Source organism: Castanea sativa, chromosome 4 (genome assembly GCF_040712315.1).
Source record: "Castanea sativa cultivar Marrone di Chiusa Pesio chromosome 4, ASM4071231v1".
NCBI classification, from domain to species: domain Eukaryota; kingdom Viridiplantae; phylum Streptophyta; class Magnoliopsida; order Fagales; family Fagaceae; genus Castanea; species Castanea sativa.
In genome coordinates, this window is record NC_134016.1 from 31,214,159 (window position 1) to 31,235,330 (window position 21,172).

The 21,172-nt window shown below is 34.1% G+C and overlaps 2 protein-coding genes across 4 annotated transcripts; one reads left to right on the plus strand and one right to left on the minus strand.

Moving 5' to 3' along the window:
- Window positions 1-602: 602 nt before the first annotated feature.
- Window positions 603-6,892, plus strand: LOC142631517 (leucoanthocyanidin reductase-like). The gene is made up of 5 exons (XM_075805681.1): window positions 603-1,070; window positions 1,386-1,526; window positions 2,025-2,262; window positions 5,481-5,684; window positions 6,386-6,892. Exons 1-5 carry the CDS (start codon window positions 870-872, stop codon window positions 6,652-6,654), a joined length of 1,053 nt encoding a protein of 350 aa, XP_075661796.1. The 5' UTR covers window positions 603-869; the 3' UTR covers window positions 6,655-6,892.
- Window positions 6,893-7,945: 1,053 nt separating this feature from the next.
- On the minus strand, window positions 7,946-20,926 carry LOC142631518 (uncharacterized). Of its 3 annotated transcripts, XM_075805684.1 has the most exons (15): window positions 20,480-20,617; window positions 19,129-19,217; window positions 17,838-17,928; window positions 17,618-17,702; window positions 17,115-17,199; window positions 15,903-15,972; window positions 14,404-14,473; window positions 12,452-12,500; window positions 12,044-12,293; window positions 11,770-11,975; window positions 11,566-11,640; window positions 10,146-10,215; window positions 9,737-9,817; window positions 8,439-8,518; window positions 7,946-8,316 (listed from the first exon to the last, which is right to left on the minus strand). In XM_075805684.1, coding segments are annotated over exons 2-15 (1,293 nt in total). In that variant the 5' UTR covers window positions 19,131-19,217; window positions 20,480-20,617; the 3' UTR covers window positions 7,946-8,237. The 3 variants fall into 3 exon arrangements, with proteins under 3 accessions (XP_075661799.1, XP_075661798.1, XP_075661797.1); XM_075805683.1 differs by lacking the exon at window positions 19,129-19,217 and having other exon boundaries at window positions 12,452-12,497; window positions 20,480-20,926; XM_075805682.1 differs by lacking the exon at window positions 19,129-19,217 and having other exon boundaries at window positions 20,480-20,926.
- Between the last annotated feature and the right edge of the window lie 246 nt (window positions 20,927-21,172).

The window sequence follows — 21,172 nt, forward strand, 5'->3', positions numbered from 1 at the left end:
TTCAATTTTAAAGTCATATTTCCAACTCACAATTTCAGTTCAAAAATTGTGTATGTAATTATGGGCTTGTGTACCAAGTAAAATGAGGTGCCTACATATATGTGTTGTACTTATATAATGAGTGTATGATCGAAAAAAATGTAAAATTTACATATTTTAATTATTTTTTACCTAAAAATGACCCAGTTCAATGAGTTTATAATTATGTAAATTTAGTCTCATAAATAATATGATGTGGGGTGTTTTAAAAAAAGAAATATGTAAAATTTATAATAAGAAAAAAAAATTATGCTAAAATAGACGCACACAAAAATTACAATCTAACATATTTTTATCCATTTTAGAGAATAATAAAATTAAATTAAGACAATTAAAATTGAGCAAGTACATCTGTACATGAATCATGTTAATATTATAAGACAATAAGTTTTATACAATGTTCCTTTTTTTTTTCTTTTTTGGTACCAAAACAATATTCCTTTGGTTCAATAGAGTACTTCTCTTACACTCAACTACCAGTCGAAGACGTGATACATCAAACCACATCCATTTTCCTTTTTTAAATTATATTTTTTGGGTAAGTAATCACACCCCCATCCGACATTCCACTCAAAAAACAGGACAAAAAAACAATGAGACACTGAACAAAGTTAACCAAACCAAAGCCCATCAACCAAACCCCACTCGCTATGCGCGTGAACGTTACCAAACATGCATAAAATCCCCATCTCAGTCTAATACCTACTTTTATATAACCCCTTCACGTCCCCTCTTCTCCTATCATTACTATTGTGTGCTTTTTCTTCTTCCTTCTTCTCTACAAGTTTTTGCTTTTTATCATTTAATCAAAGAAACTGAAAAAAAAAAAAATGTGTGGTTCAAATACTAATGTCTCGGAGGCTGGCCGGACCATGATCATAGGCTCAACTGGGTTTATAGGCCGCTTTGTGGCGGAAAATAGCCTCGACTTTGGTCGGCCGACGTACCTTCTTGTTCAGTCTAGACCAACCTCCCCCTCCAAGGCGTCCACCATCAAATCCCTGCAAGAAAGAGGAGCCATTATCATACATGTAATTCTACTCTCTATCCATTTTTTGAGAGTGAAACTATCGCAACTTTTTCTTTCTTTTCAAGTTGTCTTCGGTTTTGCCATAAGCACGACAAGTCGTAAGTGAAGGAGGTAACACCCCCACAACTTATGGGTCGTTATCTAAAAAATTGTGATAAAAATTGTGAAATTTTTTGTCTACTTAACACTTTTTTTAACACAAACTTTAATAATTGTAGACAAGTTTTGTCTAACGGTAGAATTTTGTTTATACATGCATATATATATGTAGTGTGCACAGAGATCTTATATGTATGATTGATTGACTTGATATTAGGGCTCAATTGAGGATCGGGATTTAATGGAGAAGGTTCTGAAAGAGCACAAGATTGAGGTTGTAATATCAGTTGTTGGTGGTGCACACATCTCAACCCAGTTCAGTTTAGTTGATGCCATTAAAGCTGTAGGCACTGTCAAGGTAATGGCCTATTTTTATTTGTTGGAAAAAAAAGGCAATGGTAGTGATTGGTGATGCGATATCGATGGTATATAAACTGGTCTTATTTTCATAGTCATGCCAATAATATAATGTGGAAAGGGTATTTTTCCACCTAATATGGGCCCATTTTGTAGTTTAGTATAAATTTTACAGATGTATAGATTAACAGTAATATTTTTTGTATTTTTTCTGACAATAATTTTTATTTTTATTCACATTTATGTCAAATTTTCAACCTCTTAAATATTATATAGTGTTCTTTCTTGATTTTCTTCCGACAGTTTTTTTTGACATTTTTCACCTAACGAATCCTGGTGCTTGTTAACGAATCTCATAGATTAATAATAGATAACATGCGGGTCCCACATAAGAAGACCTACCTATTGTTGTACTGTGTTTTTTTGAGAAGAAACATGATGCTGTCGTATTTGTCACGCAAGACGATGAAAATAAAATAAGAGTTTGGTTATCGTGTAGAGGTTTTTACCATCGGAGTTTGGGCACGACATGGACAGAGCGGATCCAGTGGAGCCAGCCCTGACCATGTACGAAGAAAAGAGAAAAGTCAGACGGTATATTGAGGCGGCTGGGGTCCCATACACATACATTTGCTGCAACTCTATTGCTGCATGGCCCTACCATGACAACCATCATCCGGCTGATGTTCTTCCTCCTTTGGATACCTTCCACGTATATGGTGATGGCACTGTCAAAGGTGACACTTCTTTTCTTTTTTTTTTTCTGTTTAATGCACAATGAAGTGGGTGTGCTTTATTTTTAAGGGAAAATATCCTCACTGTTTAGGAATATTATTTTAGTTCTGACAGTGGCAAATTATGGAATTGTCCCTTTCAAAATACCATGCATTTCTATCTTCATGACCAAATTTTTTGTTTTTTTTGCCATATATGTCATTTTCTTCAGTTTTGTAAGTACTCTTTATTGTTTTTTTTAACTTTTTTGGACAAATTTTTTTGTCTTTTTTGTACTTAACAAGCACCAAGCGTGCCTGTTAACAATTCTCCTAGGAAAATGTAAACAAGAAAAAGATATAATGTGGGTCCCATATGTTAAGGTTTTCTTCATATGAACCCCACTTAATAAAAAAATTAAATATATAAAAGAAAAAAAATATATATGAAAGTAACTTTACATATTATTTTAACATTTTTTTCTCTCTATGAAAAAAAGTTTTAAAAAATTGTTATTAATGGGTAACTTACGGTGCCCGTTAATGCAACCTAATAAATAATGTATGGGCCATAAGGAAACCATGCAAGACCTACTTTAAAATATCAATTTACGATACCCGTTAATACAATCCAATAAATAATGCATGGTCACAAGGGAACCATACAAGACCCACTTTGAAATATCAACCTTCTAGATCAGGATCTCAAAATTGGATCCAAATAATATGCTCTTAGGTATAATGAAGCAAGCAACCATATCAAAATGTGTCTTGCTTCAACTATAGAGATAATGATTCTTATGACCAAACAAGGATGGTCCTCTATAATCTCAATAAACCTAAACCCCATAAAGAGGATTGGATCAAGAAAGTCAATTTCATATTTGAAGTTGTTTAGATTTAGCCAAAGGAATGATATATTAAGATACCAATTAATACTGGTGTGACGTTTCAAAATTACCGCAATATATATATATATATATTCTTTTTTCTATAGTATTTTAAATCCTATGTCTTTGAGTATATTAGGTCCAGTTCATCATCAATTTTATCCTTCAATAATAGCCTATTCCATTACATATAAATCTAAATTGTATAATCATTATATTTAAAAATAATAATAATAAAACTTGGAATAAGTGTAAAGGCATAGACTCCACCTAACTGACTTGAATTCTGAATTTGAATTCAATGCCTAACATTAGTTTTAACTTTTCAAAATGGAGAATAGTTTGATATGTACACTTCAGTATACTATAGATGCTATAAGGTCAAGTTACTCCATATAGTATAACTGTATAAGGTCAAGTCATACAGTAAGAGGATCACAAATATTCTTTCTTTCTTTCCTTTCTATTATTATTATTATTATTATTATTATTATATTCTGTCTGTCTCTTTCTTCCACGTTATTGTGTTTTCTGGCCACATCTTACGCAAGTAATACAGGACACAATTTTTTTTCTTTGAAACAGTCTATTATAGACATCACTTTCCTTAGCAAAATAACACACGTCATCTCAATGATAGAACAAATTATATATCTTCTTGAACAAAAAATCAGTGAGATATATATTTATCCTTCATCAAAAAAGAGAAATATATTTATCCTACGAGTATGTATTAATATTTATCATAGACCAACCTTATGAGGTGAGCAAGAATAGACACACACATCTATGATCTACCAACCCATCCCCATCAAACACAATGTAAACTTCCATTCTCCAATGGAATCTCTAGCTAGTCAAGCTATAATCATTAATTTTATCTTCTTTTTTTTTTTTTGGAGAACCTTTTATCTTTGAATTATTTACAAATGCTACTTAATCAGTTAACGAAGAACAGACAATTGGTGCTGATGATTTCATATTTATATTTATTATAACAAATTCTCAATACTTAATTAGTTTTCATACAACCGGAACCAAAAACAAAATTAGATTAATTTTGAAGTGGTTTAACATAGGTCTTGACTTAGACTCCTTTAAGATAGGAATAGTTATAGATATGGGTATTGCAATTTTAAATATCCTTGTAGAACTTAAGCATTCTCATCTACTCATGTAAAAATAAATATATTTTATCTCATCAAAAAGTCAATTTATCTATTTTATATTACCATTTTTACAACATACTATACATCTCATTTTTTGTTTTACAATACATTACGTTAAGATAATCTTATTTCAATGTTACAATGAAAGAGAGAAGACAAAAAGTGAGACAAGCGAGGAGAGAGAGAATGAAAAAAGAATGAAAAAAACTTTGACACAATGCTATAATGGTTATTGATATTTACATAACCATGGTAGCAAGTTGTAAAAATATAACCCAGGGGGTTGGCTGAGTTGGTAGAGCTCTCAGTCTCAAAGTGCTTTATCTTGGGCTCGGCCAGGTGTCTTTCCTGGTTCGAGTCTTGCTTCGCACTTTGAAAAGAATTCTGGGTGAGTCTTTCTGCCCCTTCGTAGAAATTTCTCCCGACGAACAGTGATTAGTCTAGTTAAAAGCGCTGAGGATTGCGCAACCAAAAAAAAAAAAAAAAAAAGTTGTAAAAATATATGCAAAATAACTCATTAGATGTGAGGTATTTTTGTGTATTTTTTGTGAATAATATCACGTATTTTACATTTTGATGGCTTTTACATTACCCAATGAGAATACTCTTTTGCTGCTCTCTCTCTCTCTCCGCTCTTTCTCTCTTCCTCGTCCTTTTGATATGTAAAGACTAAATAGTACCACATTGAAAGCATGAACAAAGTAGAATGACCAAAAAACCATTGATACTTCCAAAAGGTGGTTGATTAAAGTTGAACATTTCTTTTAAAAGAGGCCTTAGTTGAAGCAAGTTGTTTAAAATAAGTATGTAGGGAAAATTAGACATACAAAATTTACCATTTTCTTTGGTTTTTTTTTTCCGTATCATTTTCTATAAGGGAGTTTGACTTGAAGTTGATAGATAGATTCAAACAAGTAACCTCCACCCCACGAGGCTTGATTTGTAAATAATTATACTATCGTTTACAATACTTAGACCTATTGTTATCTTAAATTAAAAAATTAATAAATAAAACAAAAAAAAAAGCCAGCAATATCATCGTGCATATTAATTTTATATTCTCCACTTCATCATCATCAACATCAAATTTTCATAATAATTTGCATGTAGTTGTTAAGCTTCCATTGGTAATAAGGTCTTAGAAGTAGTATTCAATTGAGATGTAGCTTTCAAATCTCGACAGCTTATTTTGTGGCCGGTGACGACATTGGAAAATTCACAATAAAATCTGTTGATGATGTTCGAACGCTCAACAAAACTCTTCATTTTCGGCCATCTGGAAATTTGCTAAACATAAATGAGCTTGCATCTTTGTGGGAGGAGAAGATTGGGCGTAAGCTCCCTAGGGTCACCGTTTCAGAGGATGACCTACTTACCGCTGCCAAAGGTACTTCATCTCTTTATATATATCTGGAATTTCAAAGATAATGGAGGTGATACCACATGACACAAAAAATAATAATTATTATTATTTAATCAATTCCTTGGAACTTTGAAAATAGTATTATTCACAATTTCAGTGGTTCCCTGTACTAAGTGTTTATTTGGGAAAAGTTTCTTTAACTTTTTATTGAAATTTTTTTGCTAAAAGCGTGCTAAAATATATATGTACTTTGAAAAAGTAAGAAAAATAAGGTTTTAAAAAACTGTACATAAAAGTTAAAAGCTAATAACTGAGCTTATAAGCTCTAACCAAATAGACGTGAGTAACTTTCATGGGTTGGGAGTTAAGACCCAACCCAAACGAAATTCTTTATGGTACAAAGCAAAAACATTATAAACAAGTTGTGAAAATCCAAATTTACAAATTAGCTATTAAGACCAATCTTGTATTTTAGTAGTAAGATTTCAAAGTTGAAGAAAAGAGGGTTTGAAAAACAAATGACATGGGACTTTGAAATTTTCTAATAAGAAAAAATTTGCTCAAAAAAGCTTTTCTCACTCAAGTGAGCTTATTAAAAAAAAGTAAATATTCCAATTTTTTGTACTTCTTCAAGGAAAAACGCCACGTTTCCAAATTTCTTGCCATATTACTCATTGACACACCATAAATGTAATGCCATATCTTTCTCTTGCTGATGCTACCAGAGATGCCCATCCCACATAGCATTGTTGCAGCCCTTACTCATGACATTTTCATAATTGGTTGCCAAGTAAATTACTCCATGGACAAGCCGACCGATGTTGAAGTCAGCTCTCTTTATCCGGACACACCTTTCCGAACCATTGACGAGTGCTTCAAGGACTTCGCCAGATTGATTGGTGACACTCCAAAAGTAGTCAACAAGCCAATAAGCAACGATGCCATCATTGTGCCAAATTCTAAACCAGAAGCGTTGGCAATCACCGCATCTTAAGCAAGACTCATTTGTTACTACATTGTCCTAAACGTATTTCAAGCTCTTCCAATGTTGTGTTATTTGTTCTCTCTCTTTTTTTTTCTTTTTTTTTGTTATGGTTCACTATGCTTATGGTGGTTCATTAGTCGTATATTTATATTCAGTTATTGAAGTTTGGAACAGTTCAAACTGTAGTTAATAAAGCACCCCCCAAGGTATACGAAATTGGGAGATGCCTACTTTCTCTCTTTAGCAAGTATTGTTTGCATGTAAGAGGATGCAGTATTCATTGTGATGAGTAATTCTTAAGTACTCCCGGAGCACGAAGAATGGTGTTCCCTTCTCTCACATTCATGGTGGAGTCCGCTCATTAAATTCATAGTGGGGTCCACCATGAATGTGAGAAGGAGCACCATTTCACTATACTCCCAAACTACCTAAGAATTTTTCCATTGTGATAATGTATCGAGTAGTACCAATATTTATTGCCAATGATATCTATCTTCCTTTTTAAGTTCTAACACATGGGATATGAGACAACTAAAAGAGACAATTGGGTTTTAAAGCTTGCTATGAAAAGAGAGCACAACAAAACTAAGCATACAAAATTGTTATTGCATATAGTAAACCCAATGCTTCCTGCATAAGAGTTGCATCAGGCCCAACATCATATCGTGCAAAATGTTAATAAACCTTTTATGAACCAAAAGAAAGAGATAAATTTAAAATATATAATCAAGATGACCATTAGTGAATACAAATGCTCTGTCCCAATATTTTGTATTCATATGTTCCACAGATCACAATTTGCAATGCATTCTTTTTTACTTTCTTTGTAAACTAACCAGAGTTCAGAGTTTAAAATGGGGGAAAAAAAAAAAGACATCACATATCACTATTGATAGAGAATAAAGTAAAATACAAAAAGTTGGACAGAAGATTTTTATTCACCATTACTCTGAGAAAATTATTATATACGCCAGATGCTCCCCTCACATGAATGAGGAACCCTTCGATTAGTTAAATTAATATAACCTACAATTCTGTTAGAGGGAGCATTATTCCCAAAATACTAAATAATTACTCACCCTATGAGCGCTAAATGTAACATTTTTTTTTTTCACAACCAATTAAACTATAGGGCTTTGATTCGCAATTATAAAATATTTTCTTCTCAATGTTGACTTCACCACATATTACTCTATCCTACAATGTCGTGTCCAGAGTTTTCACATAAAGAATAAACATTAAATTTATTTTATACACAGAAAAACAGCTCATAATCACAATACTGTCACACAGCATGCCAAGAAATTCCAACATGCTATTCCTGTGATTTCCCATTATAAAAGTACAGTATATTTACAATTTAAGAGGGAAATTTTTTTTGAAAAACAACTGCCCAAAGTTGATATAGTTATAGCAACTTCAATTCCTGTATTACCTAACCTTAATTTGTTATGTTAATTTGAACAAGCAACACTCAGTATTGTAGAAGTTCCAAAAAAAAGTTGAAACTGTAACATTCTCCCGTCATTGTTTTTTACCTCTACGGGCTCCAATTTGTGCACTTGATAAAAAAAAGGCAGGGCAAGTTAAAACTAAACATCATATACAGGTAAGCGCTCCTCAATAGTGACACGGCAAATTGGGCATTTTTTACACTTCTCACAGCATGTACTGCAACACATTGGGAAACAATTAGCATCACACCAGAAAAAGAAAGTAATTGATTGAGCTTTTCATGAAGAATGCATGTTAAAAAATCAGGTGCATCAAGGTGAAAAAAAAGAAGAGGCTACCTGCAAAGGATACGATGCCTACATGGAAGCAGGACCACGCTAATCTCTCTCTCAAAGCAAACCCTACATAAAACTTTTTCCTGACCAGGGCATCAAGACAAGATTAAGGTATTAAGTTGGATTCACCTTTATAATCAAAGTTATCAGGAATGAACAGAAGATCTAAAAACAAACTAGAATGAGCACAAGCGTGGATGCCTGCACAGATGAAAGCACAAACAACATCCTAGTTGTCATTTTCCAATTCAGTAGGCAAAAGTAGCATATTTGATGATGCATTCAGTACCTTTCGTTTCAGAGAAATAATAATACCAATCAACACACCAATATTTGTTACTGGGTTGCACTTGGCAAACAGTGCTTTAGAATAACCGTAAAGAATTTGTCGATCTAAAATCTAATCATCCAAAACACCCAAGTGTATCTCATTTTAACTTCCACTATGATGAGAATATTAGGGATGATTACATAATACTATTTGATGTTTTACTCCTTGCAAATTCAGTTTCTAATCATGATAATTTACTCTTAGTTTTAGAAAATAAGGGAAAAATAAATAAATTGTACAATAAATCTCGAGTGGCAAAAAGGATTTGGATGCCAAGCTGGCATGTAATTCCTATATGAAGCAATATCCATACTAACCAAAAGTTAATATTTGCTAATCATCATCATCATCATCACTGCTACCACCACTAACACTCTTCCCTACTTGACAGTTCCATTCTCACAACTTTCACTAGGGTCTACCTGAAAATCACGAGCATTCTTAGCTCACCACAACCCCCTTGCTTAAATCTTGAGGATCATTGTTTAATAAATTATGGCCGTCCAGAAAAACGGTAGAGTTGTATTCACAAAAAACTACAGGAACAAACAAAAAAAAAAAACAAAAAAGAAGAAAAGGCTGCAAAAATCGTGGATGTCAGGAGTCAAATATAATTTTCATCAACAAATGTTGACATGCATACTATCACAGGATTTACAACTGACTATAACTGAAAATACTACATTCCAAATATTGATTTTTTTTTCTTGCAATCCTGTGTATGTTTACAATCTAGGAACCACATACAGATATTTAGCATATCTAAACTTTAACTCCTTATTTACACTTTGACAAAAAAATTCGCAAGGAGAAATTAAGTTGTCAAAGAAAAGAAAATTTCTAACTAGTAGTCACAAGACAAGGGTTTTTCTTTATTTCTTTTTTCCCCTTATGCATGAAGTTAACAACACAAGTTAACAATACATGTCCATATTGTCATTAAACTAGTAGTCAAGGATGAGAAAATTACATTTTGAAGTCTTTCATACTCCTGCTGGCTGTATTTTGTGATTTCTGTCTGCTCACCCAGAGCTGCTTGCAGTCTCCAAACCTGAGATAAATAACAACAACAACAACAATCAAGCCTAAGTCCCAAAATGTTGGGTTCGGCTAAACCTGAGATAAATGAAAATCATTTTTTTTTTTTATAAGTAACAAGTTTTATTGATATCAAAAAGGGATACCCTAGTACACAGGGAGTGTACAGGGGTCAACAATCAAGTACAAAAATTACAAGAATCAAGGAAAGAGGTGAATGATTGGTTTTGCAAAGCAACCAACCAATTTGGAGAATCATAAATACAAAACAAATGAAACAGGAGTTGTCTCAAATGGAATTTTGGAATTTTACTAAAGTTGATGAAGAGAGTTATGATCACCTCCTCAGCAAGATCCTTTTTAGGCATTTTCTTCACAATCTCAGGAGGATAACCGCTAAAAGTGTTATACCTGTGTGGTAAGTAACCAAATGTACAAAGATCAGCAAAATTGCAAAGTGTAGATATAACGCAGCAACTAGAGCTAAAATGCCACAGGCAGAAGGGGAACCACTGCACTTTCAAGCTGGGTTTTAATGTTCTAGAGATGAACATACACTACCTGAAACAAGGACACTGCATTTTCATATTTAGCCATCATTTGGTTGTAACAATCTAAATTAGAAAATGTTCTTTGTCTTGTTATCTAATCAAAATTTAACAATGTGTAATGTACCGTACATTACCATTTACTCTAAATTCCGCAAAAAACTGTCGAGAACATCATCAATTAATCAGGGAGCAGATAAAGACAACAATGAAATGAGGCATTTTTTTATTGGTAAGTTACACATGCATCCAATGGGTCTTACACCGACAACCTCATCCTCCACCAGGGAGGAGGTGCCATTTGAGCTAAAGCTCATTGAGATGACTATGTCACCCCTAAAGTAATCATTTTTCATTCATAAATATTTATATTGGAGAAATTAATTTACTCAGCACAGAAAATTTAAATTGCAAAACAGACCACAGAACAACTCAAAAGGTACACTTGAGATGAAAATATCATTATTTTATTGGCAAGTTACACAGGCATCCAGTGGGTCTTAAAACCATGACCTCACTCCACCATACTCCTACAAGGTGTCATTTGAGCTAGAACTCATCAAGATGACTATATTATCCCCCCCCCCCCCTTTCTCTAAAACAAAGAAAGCATTTCTCATTCATAAATCTTCATATTGTTGGAGAAGGTATTAACAGAGTAAACTAGTTGCTGCAAGAAATTCATATTCTCAAGTACTACACTAGCATATTTATGGGGAAAATTACACTTTATCCCCTTGTACACTTACCCTCTTAGACTATTTTCCGTGCAACACTTGCCTTCTAAACTATGCAAGTGCACACTTACCCCCTTAAACTATTACCCATGTAACACTTTGCAACCCATCCCATGGGTAGTAGTTTAGGCAAGTGTGCATTCTCATAGTTTAGGGGGGTTAGTGTAAAGTGGGTATAATTTAAGGAGGTAAAGTGTGCATTCTCATAGTAAAAGGGAGTATAGTTTAGGGGGGTTAAAGTGAAATTCTCCATATTTATGCCAAAAAAAAAAAAATTTATTTCAACAATTTTGCATCTAAGTTAAAGTTCTTTCTTTCATTTTGCTCTCTAACAGATACAAAGTGATGTTCAAGCAAAGATAAAATTAGTAAAGTGAATATTTTGTCACCCAATCACATAGGCAATCAAAGTACATTTATAACATTTGCATACAGTGCACCTACATATACAATAGTAAAAGTAAAACAATGCTAACCCTGAAGCTCCCTGGTGGAATAGTCGGGCTTGTTCTTCTCGACTTCCTTCATCAATTGACCACCAACCCAGTAGCCTGGTGTTGAAGATTTTCAGATCAAGAATTAGTCCATAGCACTTGCGCCGGTCAATGCTTACATATTGATTCAGTAAATTCAGCGTGGCCCATTTAAGCTTTTTCTTCGGAGGTGGAAGAAGTCATTACCTGGAACCATGGTGCAAGTACGCCAAGCAGTCATGAGCTCTTGCAGAAAATCTAAAATATGATCCTGTGCCAGTTCCACTCTGAAGTAACAGTACAATTTTCTCCACCAACCTAGAGGTAGCAAGTAGTACACCAGCGCCTTGCAGTAGGAAAAGGGGAGAGAAAAGAAGTGGCAGTGGTATATCCTTAGCACTAGCAGGTGTTCCCTGAAATCAGAAACCATCATAAGATATCCCAAAAACTAACCATTACCATACCTCAAAAAAATACATACCTCTAAGCGCATACAAAGAAGGATTTGAAAACCAATTACTGGAATTTTCATGATATGGCCACCAATGTCTTGCAAACCGCACATTCTTTCTTCCTGCAGATCCTCCTCTGGAGAAACTACTAAGCCACTATTCCAGTCAAGATATCTAATAGTTGTAGATGATGAACTAGCTTCCCTTGTAGGAGAGTTTCTATGAATCACCGGATTAGACCACTTTGTACAAACAAGAAATGCAAAGCATTCCGCAATACTGTTGTTAACAAAAAAAAAAAAAGTTTGGTATTTATTTGTCATTCAACACCTTGAATATAAACATCAATGTGTCAATATTGCAGGGGGCAAGGGCAACACTATTAAAAAAAGTAAATTTTAAAGAATACAAATGGCATTAAAGTAGATTAATCATACCCAAAATTTATAAACAAGTCCCACCAGCCAAGAGCACCTACATCACCTGCTACATCATGTGTACATGAGTACAATGGATCAATTAAATAATATCCAGATTAAGTATTACTATTGAAGGTGAAAGAATGGGTTCCTTCATTTTTTATAATTTCTTTTTTTCCTTTTTTTTTTTTTTTGATAAGTAACAAAAGAAATTTTATTAAAAAAACCAACCAAGTACACTGGAAGTACACCACAGTGGCACAAATCAACAACCCAAATTACAACGATTTGTAAGATCGGGGAGAGAAAAACAGGAATAGGAAGGGCAAAACTAAACTCCACTCAAGGAGAGTACGAAAAAAGAAAAACTTAATGTCAAGAATAGACCGTTCACAATCCTCAAAGCATCTAGCATTCTGCTCCCGCCATAAGCACCAAAACAAACAATGCGGCACAAACCTCCATAAACCTATATTTCGATGTCTACCAAACTTCCCCTTCCAAGAAGCTAATACCTCACTAACTTTATACAACATAACCCAATGTATACCAAACAAACAAAAAACCATAGACCACAACTCATATGCTATAGGACAATGAAGAAGAAGATGATCCACCGATTCCCCACACATTTTACACATAAAGCACCACTCTAAAACTGCAATATGCCTCTTCCAAAGATTATCCGTAGTTAAGATCTTACCTAAGGCAGCAGTCCAAGAAAAGAGCGCTACTCTAGGAGGAATCTTGGATTGCCACACCATTTTCCAAGGAAAATCAATGACAAAAGAAGGAGATAAAGAGTGATAGAAGCCTCGAACATCAAAACCTCTCCTCATTGCTGGCTTCCAGCAAAGATTGTCATCACCAACACCCCGCACATTCGTGGAATAAAGCACAACCCAAAAACGATCAAATGATTCTGACTCCCAATCTTGTGGTGGACGACGGAACCGAATGTCCCAATGAAGAAGGAAAATAGGCTGACACACAGGATGTGTTCAGTCCCATTTTAAGGAATACAAATTATATATATATATATATAGAGAGAGAGAGAGAGAGAGAGAGAGAGAGAGAGAGAGAGTGAAAATCAGCAAAAGACATGGAAACAATGCCACCATGGGCCCTCATCCAGTCATACAAGAACCGCAAAATACACTCTATATTAGAAAGGTGGGAAATTGAACTCCATCAAAGACTCTTGTTTCTTTCATGCCACAAATTCCACATGACACAGGCATAGCTTGCCAAACCTAAGCTACTCTATGGCGATGAAAACGCCCTTGCCAGCACATTCCAAAAGATCAATCACAGATTTGGGCATCAACTGGGTCATCCCAAACAATGCAAAGACAAATTACCATATATCAGTTGCCAAGGAACAATGGAGTAGCAAGGTTTAGTCAATGAAGTATTATTTTTTAAATGATGTTTTGAAGCTCTGCAAACTTGGTTGTCCCAACCAAGAAGATATTTCTCAGTTTCTCTATGACACAGGTGCAGGACACATATACAATATGGACATGTCAATACAATGAATTTTATAAAGACACCAAACACTCAAGCCTCTCTCTTTGAGAAGGCCACATTACATACTTTGCCTTATTTGACTGGGTCGTGTTTAATTCATCAGCCTTACACTTCCTAAAGAAGTCGTATTGCATTTTTCCTAGAAACATTTTCTAGGTAGGGTAGAATATAAATTTTTTTTTACTAGTGTCCTGTCAATCTAACAATATTAATTTCCATAACAGGAATAGATCTTATCTTCCAAAACATAATTCCAAGCAAGGACAATATAAAGTAGATTGTGATGCCATTAAACTATTGATAAATGATAAGGCGGTAATAATACAATGGATCATGAGACCGTAACATAAAGCTTATGTGAATAAAAGTTTTAGTCTTTACTTAATATATGCATTTTATCGTTATTAACTTTGATAATTATGGTGAGTATGAGAAATTACCACACAGTTTTAGGAGGGTGAAGACTGTAGCAGCCGCAAAGAAGACCATGGAGATTGCAACCCAAAAGTGCTACATGCAAAATATCAGCAGATCATTTAGTAATTGTGAATACTTAGAAGTATGTTTTTAAATAAGTGAAAATTATATTTAAAAAGAGAACATAAAGGGAGGATGAAAACCAGACTGTTTTCAGAAATGCTTGACAATTTATATTACAAACCAATGCATTTCAACATGCCCAAGTTTGTGATCATAATACCTGATGTTGAAGTTAATATCCAGACATGAGTCTCTTATAAAGAACATAAAAATAAAGCACAGCAGAGAATACATAAAACAAATAAAAATTATTGACAGATTCATTTCCACCATTTAACCAGCACTTTGAAATAAAAACCATTGAATGTCATTAAATGACCAAGAATTTAGCCAATGCAACAGTTTGCTAACAAAATTTGTACCCTAAAAAACAGTAATTTCATAGGAGACATAATTTTGTTATTACATACAAGAAGCTTACCTATTGGACAAGACAAAAACAAAACAAACAGATACCACATCTTGTTTAAAGCGGAAAGGAAAACAGCAGCAAAGAGTTGACAACACGGATACATGACATCATTTTTGCAGACTCATATTTTATAAGTAATAATGCATCAATTAAGCGCAAAGGGGGGCAACTCCTGTACTCTAAATGTATACAACAGGCACACCAACAATAAGTAAAAGCACAAATATCAAGCATCTCAGTTTTTTGCAGAATCATTAGGTTTGCCTCAATGCAAATACTTCAAATAAAACAATTGGTCTATCTGTTAAAGTCTTTATAAAATCATTGTTTGTTTTGTCACCCAAAACACGGACCCTACCTTGGACAGACCCAAAAAAAAAAAAAAAAAATTCTCAATCATAAACACTTGTATAAAAAAATTACATAGAGACAATTTGGATCAATAAGATTTGTGACATCCTTTTTACTAGCAATTACTCTAGAAATCAAAAACTCTTCTCCAATATGTTTCAAAATTTAGAACTGCTTTAAATCAAACCACACCACTGGAATTACTTACTTTCTGTCTCAAGGAGATAGACATGCTTAATCAGTATAATGCAATAATACAAGCTCTAGCTACAGCTATCAGGACAGAGCCTCACCCTAACCGCCTATTACTCAACTCAGTTCAGTTCATTCACACCCATTTGATCTGTTAGCAAATCTACCCACCCACCCAACACCACCCCCCTCCCCCCCCCCAAAAAAAAAAAAATTCTTGCTTCTCACATCATGTCAAAAAGATCTCAACATTTAACCACCTCAGAACATTATTTGTCATCCTGTTCTTCATTTGAAACATTAACATTCTCTTCAATAAAAGAAATAAAATATTACAGAAAACATATTTAAAAAAAGAAAGGATTTCCATATGACTTCACTTCCATTATTCATTAATAATATATGTCAATCCTTGGACAGTAGAGCAACTAATTTAATACTTACAGGAAGCGTCTCCCATATAGCCTCATCACTCATGCTTTCTTCATCTCCAGGCATCAGAGCCCTGCACATTCTATAAAAGAAATGAATACATGTTAGGTGGAAAGCCTGAAGCATATTTGATCAAAATAAACTCATGATAATAAATCAAAATTTAAGTGTAACATTATGAGCAACATGTGATGTGAGAGGGTGCCAAAGGCCTTTTAGGAAGATGATAATCTCACCTCCCATAAGTATGGGGTAGTGGGTGAGGTCACTAGTTCAAATCCTGTCAGATGTATAAGTTATTTACAAGTGGGGGGAAAGCAACATGTAAGAGAAAGCAACAGTCAAAAAGAGGATAATAGGAAGGGATAAAAATGTATTATTCCAGAAATAAGCTGTAAAGGCTGAATCCTTGGAATTCAAGAGAGGATAAAAGATAGAAACAGGGGCATGATAGCAGGCAAGTTGAGGTCATTCAACTGCATGCATCAATAACTGAGCAATCTATTTTTATTTTATTAGTGATAAGCTTTATTGATAAGAATCAAGTGCACCAAAAAAACAGTACGTATTCTTAGTTACAACAAAATCAAGCTCGAAAGCTACAATGATAAACAAATCTAACAAGTTTGAAAATAAAAAAACGAGCTGTTGCTGTCATCCATTCAAACATGGTCCTAAGATTAAGAAACTGCTGTTTCAGATCTAAACTTGTTCGTTCACACCCCTCAAAGCTTTGCTCATTCCTCTCCCCCCAAACACACCACATCAAGCAACAAGGGATAGCCTTTCCAAACCTCACTGCTCCTATGTGGCTTAAGACAGCCTTGCCAACAAGCTAGTAAATCAACAACTCCTCTAGGCATCACCCACTGAACTCCAAAAAGAACAAAAATCATATCCTACAACTTGGCAATCTAATTGAGTTCAACCAAAATGAAATAAAGATTTTTTTTTGTTTGGTAAATGCTCACACATGACACACCCAAGGGGATTTGAACCCCCACCCTCACCCACATCACCCCAGACCCCCTTCTCCCCACCCCCCCCAAAAAAAATTACAGAGATGAAAACCAAGCAACACTCTTGCATTATTGTAATATATCTTATATGATAGAACTTAGAACCAATGAGTTAAGCAAGATTTTTATGACCTTTATTTCAAGCAGTAATATATAACATTTATAAATATAAAACGAAGAAAAAAAATCATGAGATATAAAATACCTGAAATTGTCAATTAGAGTAATTATTTCAAGTGCCAATAAGGGAAGAAAGACTATCTTCAAGTTTACAGCTTCAAAACCAAGAACTGCACAAAAAGTAATGAATTAAAAATTGAGACTTGTCATTTTCTTGATTCTTGTAATTTTTGTAGTTGATTGTTGACCCCTGTACACTCCCTATATACTAGGGTATCCCTTTTTGATATCAATAAAACTTATTACTTATCAAACAAAAAAAATTGAGACTTTAAGAACTTAAAGTGCTGCCATCGTGGCAAAAATTAAAGCCTTCTTGCACAATGAATCAATCAAATGGTATAAAGCTTATGTGTGGGTAATTGGAAACCCCATGATTACGAATTAGCTCAACTGTAGTTAGCAAGTCAAAAACCAAATATATTCCCCAGGCACGAAAAGTAAAATAAACAAAATAACTGGAATGCATGAGAACTAGTTGTCAATTCCCAATGGTTAAAAAGCAATAGCAAGGCATCAGCTGTTTACCATAAACACTCTCAAGATATATACAAAGGAGCAACTCAAATGCAACAAGTAGTGGTGTTGCAACAACGGCATGGCATGGTGCCCACTGTCCAAGAAAGAGAAATTTTAGTGGTACACATTGCAGATCTTGATCATTGATTTCAAATGTTCTAGGTCACAAAGCTAATAGGAATCACTCTAAAAACAATCTCCAGAATTCCAGAGAAACATAGTGACATACATGACGATTATGTGGAACTGATGGAGCAGGTAGTGAAAATCTTCCGCGGGCAACAACTGCATGAAATATCCAAAGTGGGAAAAAAACAAACCTGCACATTAAACTCATTACATTTAGTGATTAAACCAAAATATTGGGAGAGGGAAGGAAGAGAGGTTTTATAGATATAAGATCTTCTTTCTAAAGAGAAGGGATTCGATTCAAAATTATTATATGTCCATCCAAGTTCCAATATTTCACATACATGGTATCAGACAGGGCAATTTGATCAAATGAATTCAATGAGTTTATACACAAGAGTATCATAAACTCTAGATTGAAAGAATTTCATTTTCTCTTTATCAGATATTCAAATCCCAATAATGTAACACATCAGTTATCTTCAAACAACATATTGAAAAGAGAGGATTCCATAGACAAGTTTTGGCTTCTTCTTTTTGTCAACCATCTCAAACAACGAAGTTTTAGGCTATATTACTACACCTAATCATAAGCTAATCACTGGGATAAATCACAAACTTTCTCTAAACCCAGAATAATCTACAACTTTCTACTCTTTTAACACTTCTAACAAAACAGCTAACTTGTGCCACAGCAGATGCAAACCCTCCTCACCCCTCTTTCCAGTATTCAATGTCGTCAGGCTATCATCAGAAAAAAAAAAAAAAGGAGATTTGGAACCCTCAACCACAGTTCTGTAAGTTAAAGGACAGGACATTGAGGAATATCCAAAAGGCATTTAGGGAATCAGTCTGATTCTATCTCTGTTCGTTCCATTAGAAGAAAGGAAGGATCCCAAAAAATCACCTTCTTTTACTAGTTGAATCTCTCTTTGATTGGTCAAATGTATGATATTCTGAATCCTCATTACTAATGGAATTGAAATGATCTCTGGATTGATCAGAAGATCCTTTCAATAGGATAGAATACTTGGACCACAGGCTTCATCCATATCAAGATCAAAGAAAGACAAACTTGAACCATCCTAGAGGATCTCCCTAGCACTCTGCTTTCAAACCAACAGCAGGGCCCTACCATTAAACTTAAAAGTACACTTCTATACATTGTTCACTTTGAATGGGGTTGCCAGTCAGCTCAAACCCATAGATTGTGAGCAGCATCCATCTAGAAAAATTTCTTCCTTTCTATGTTTGCCATTGTTTCTTATGATTTTGTATGAGTTTCAGCTTTCTCAGATAATAGAACATTCTATACATGACACTGAGCTAGTCTCCCACCACAATAGGCAAAATAGGCAAACTTGTAAGAACAATTGATGAAAAAAGCTCACATTTTAATTGTACAAGGAGAAGCTCAATAAAATCATGCTCCAATACTCTTGAAGATGATCAGCCATAAGTGTGGGTTTTGCTCCTTGAACTGCATTTGTGAACATGTCCTTTCAATATGAAGAAAAGAAACCTATCCAACAAGTCACAAACCGAATTTTTCTGCATATCTAACCCAGTGATAGATCCATTCAAGAGCTCCAAGAACAGAATAAAGTATTCAAAATCACTCATGTTCCACATTTATTAATACCATCCTTCTTTACATGAGCAACTCTGATCAATTTAAATTCACCACCAAAACATAAAACTAGAAAATAACAGAGGCTGTGCCCTTGAGCTCTAGTTCTAATACACCACTGTATGACTGTTAAACACACATTCCAATGCAAAAACACCTTCATTTTAAGGCCAATGAGAAGTTTTCTTTTACCCCACCCCCAAATGAGAAAGTGTAAATTCCTACAACATCAATATGAATTTAAGCTTTACTCTCATCTTCCCATCAAGAGACTTCTCTAGACATGTTAATAATTCACACAATCCTTTCAAGATTGTCCCCTATAAGTTTACAATGTCCGGACGATTTCTTTAAATTTATGAATTACACGTGCACCCATTTCTTCTCTTTTTTTCAGCTTTGGTATAAAATTTTAATGCTACTTTTTGTGACAATTATCATTTCCGAATTTTACATGCATTATCCAAATCCATTATTCTGTTCAATTCCTTTGAACATAATTACATTGCACTGCTTGCACAAAAGCGATGCCGTCATTTTGCAAAAAAAAAAATCACAATTTCACAGAATATGTATATCTAATCACGAAAAAACATCTTGCAATTTGGCTGCCATCTTTTTCATCATTAAAAAAAAAAATCTGCAAAATTCTCAAAACAACATAAAGATTAATGAATTTGTAGGTCCCCTAATTGATATCCCTTCATTCAGTTCTAGAAGAGAGTGGGGCATAACTAAACTTACGAAACACCAAAGAACTATTTTTTTTACAAGGTAAATTACCATTCAGTGGCAAAAAAAAAAAAAAAAAAAAAAAAAAAAAAACAGAAACAGAAACAAAACAAAACAAAACAAAAAGCAAAGAAACACCATGAATTTTTTCACCGATTTAATACCCCAAAACACAAATTTAAGCAAAACCCATAAATTTTTTTTACACTTTTCAACGCCACAAACATTGTGAAAACAATCAAAATTCCAAAAAACGAATCCAACCCAACAAAGATCAAACACCCACAAAACCAACAACAACAACAACAACAACAAAATTGAAAATTGAAAAAAAAAAAAAAAAAAAAAAAAAAGACATAGAAAAAGAGAGGAAAACTGACCACCAGGAGTAGGAGACGACATGGTCGAGCTTGAGAACCAGCAATAGCGTGAAGCAAAGGAGAAGGGTGTGAGCAGCTACACCCTGTACAGACTTCAATACTCTCCTCCAGCTCATTTTTTTTTTCTTCTTTTAATTTTTATTTTATTGCTTTTACCGCTCCAGATATATCACAAAATTTTAACCAAACCAACCCACCAAAAAAAAACACAAAAAAGAGAGAGATAGAGAAACAGAGCAAGAAATTTCAAAAAACAGAGAGATTTATCATATCAACATGCAAAATACTAAATGGGTTTTTTTTCATTTTTGTGTGTTGGGTTGTAATTCTCAAAAGGAAAAGGGAAGATGAAGAAGGTTTTCAGTTTTTTCTAATGGGCGCGAGAAAAGAAGAGAAGAGAAGGGAAAGGTGAGGTAAACACGCATTAGCATAATGGCAAAGTAGCATTAGCATACGACAAATATAAAAATAAAAATAATATATATCTTCTATTTGATTTTATGGGTATAAAACAAAACGCATAACTGCTTCTCTCTCTTTCTCTCTATAGTACCAATAAATTCTTTCTCTTTCACTCTCTCTTTCTCTTTCTAACTTTGCTTTCACGGCAAAGTAAAGGAGAAACAGGGAGTTTGTGTTTGGGGTGGTTTCGGGGTTTGAAGTTTGAACCCAAAACCAAAAGAGGAAAAAAAC

Bases quoted from the DNA above. Each gene is read 5' to 3' on its own strand.
- LOC142631517 (XM_075805681.1), top strand. From the start codon at position 870: ATGTGTGGTTCAAATACTAATGTCTCGGAGGCTGGCCGGACCATGATC. The intron at 1,071-1,385 runs GTAATTCTACTC...ACTTGATATTAG, and splicing joins GAGGAGCCATTATCATACAT to GGCTCAATTGAGGATCGGGA. The intron at 1,527-2,024 runs GTAATGGCCTAT...GTTATCGTGTAG, and splicing joins AAGCTGTAGGCACTGTCAAG to AGGTTTTTACCATCGGAGTT.
- LOC142631518 (XM_075805682.1), bottom strand. From the start codon at position 20,595: ATGAGCTGGAGGAGAGTATTGAAGTCTGTACAGGGTGTAGCTGCTCAC. The intron at 17,929-20,479 runs GTCAGTTTTCCT...TTTAATGTGCAG, and splicing joins GTCGTCTCCTACTCCTGGTG to GTTTGTTTTTTTCCCACTTT. The intron at 17,703-17,837 runs GTATGTCACTAT...TTTCTTGGACAG, and splicing joins CAGTTCCACATAATCGTCAT to TGGGCACCATGCCATGCCGT.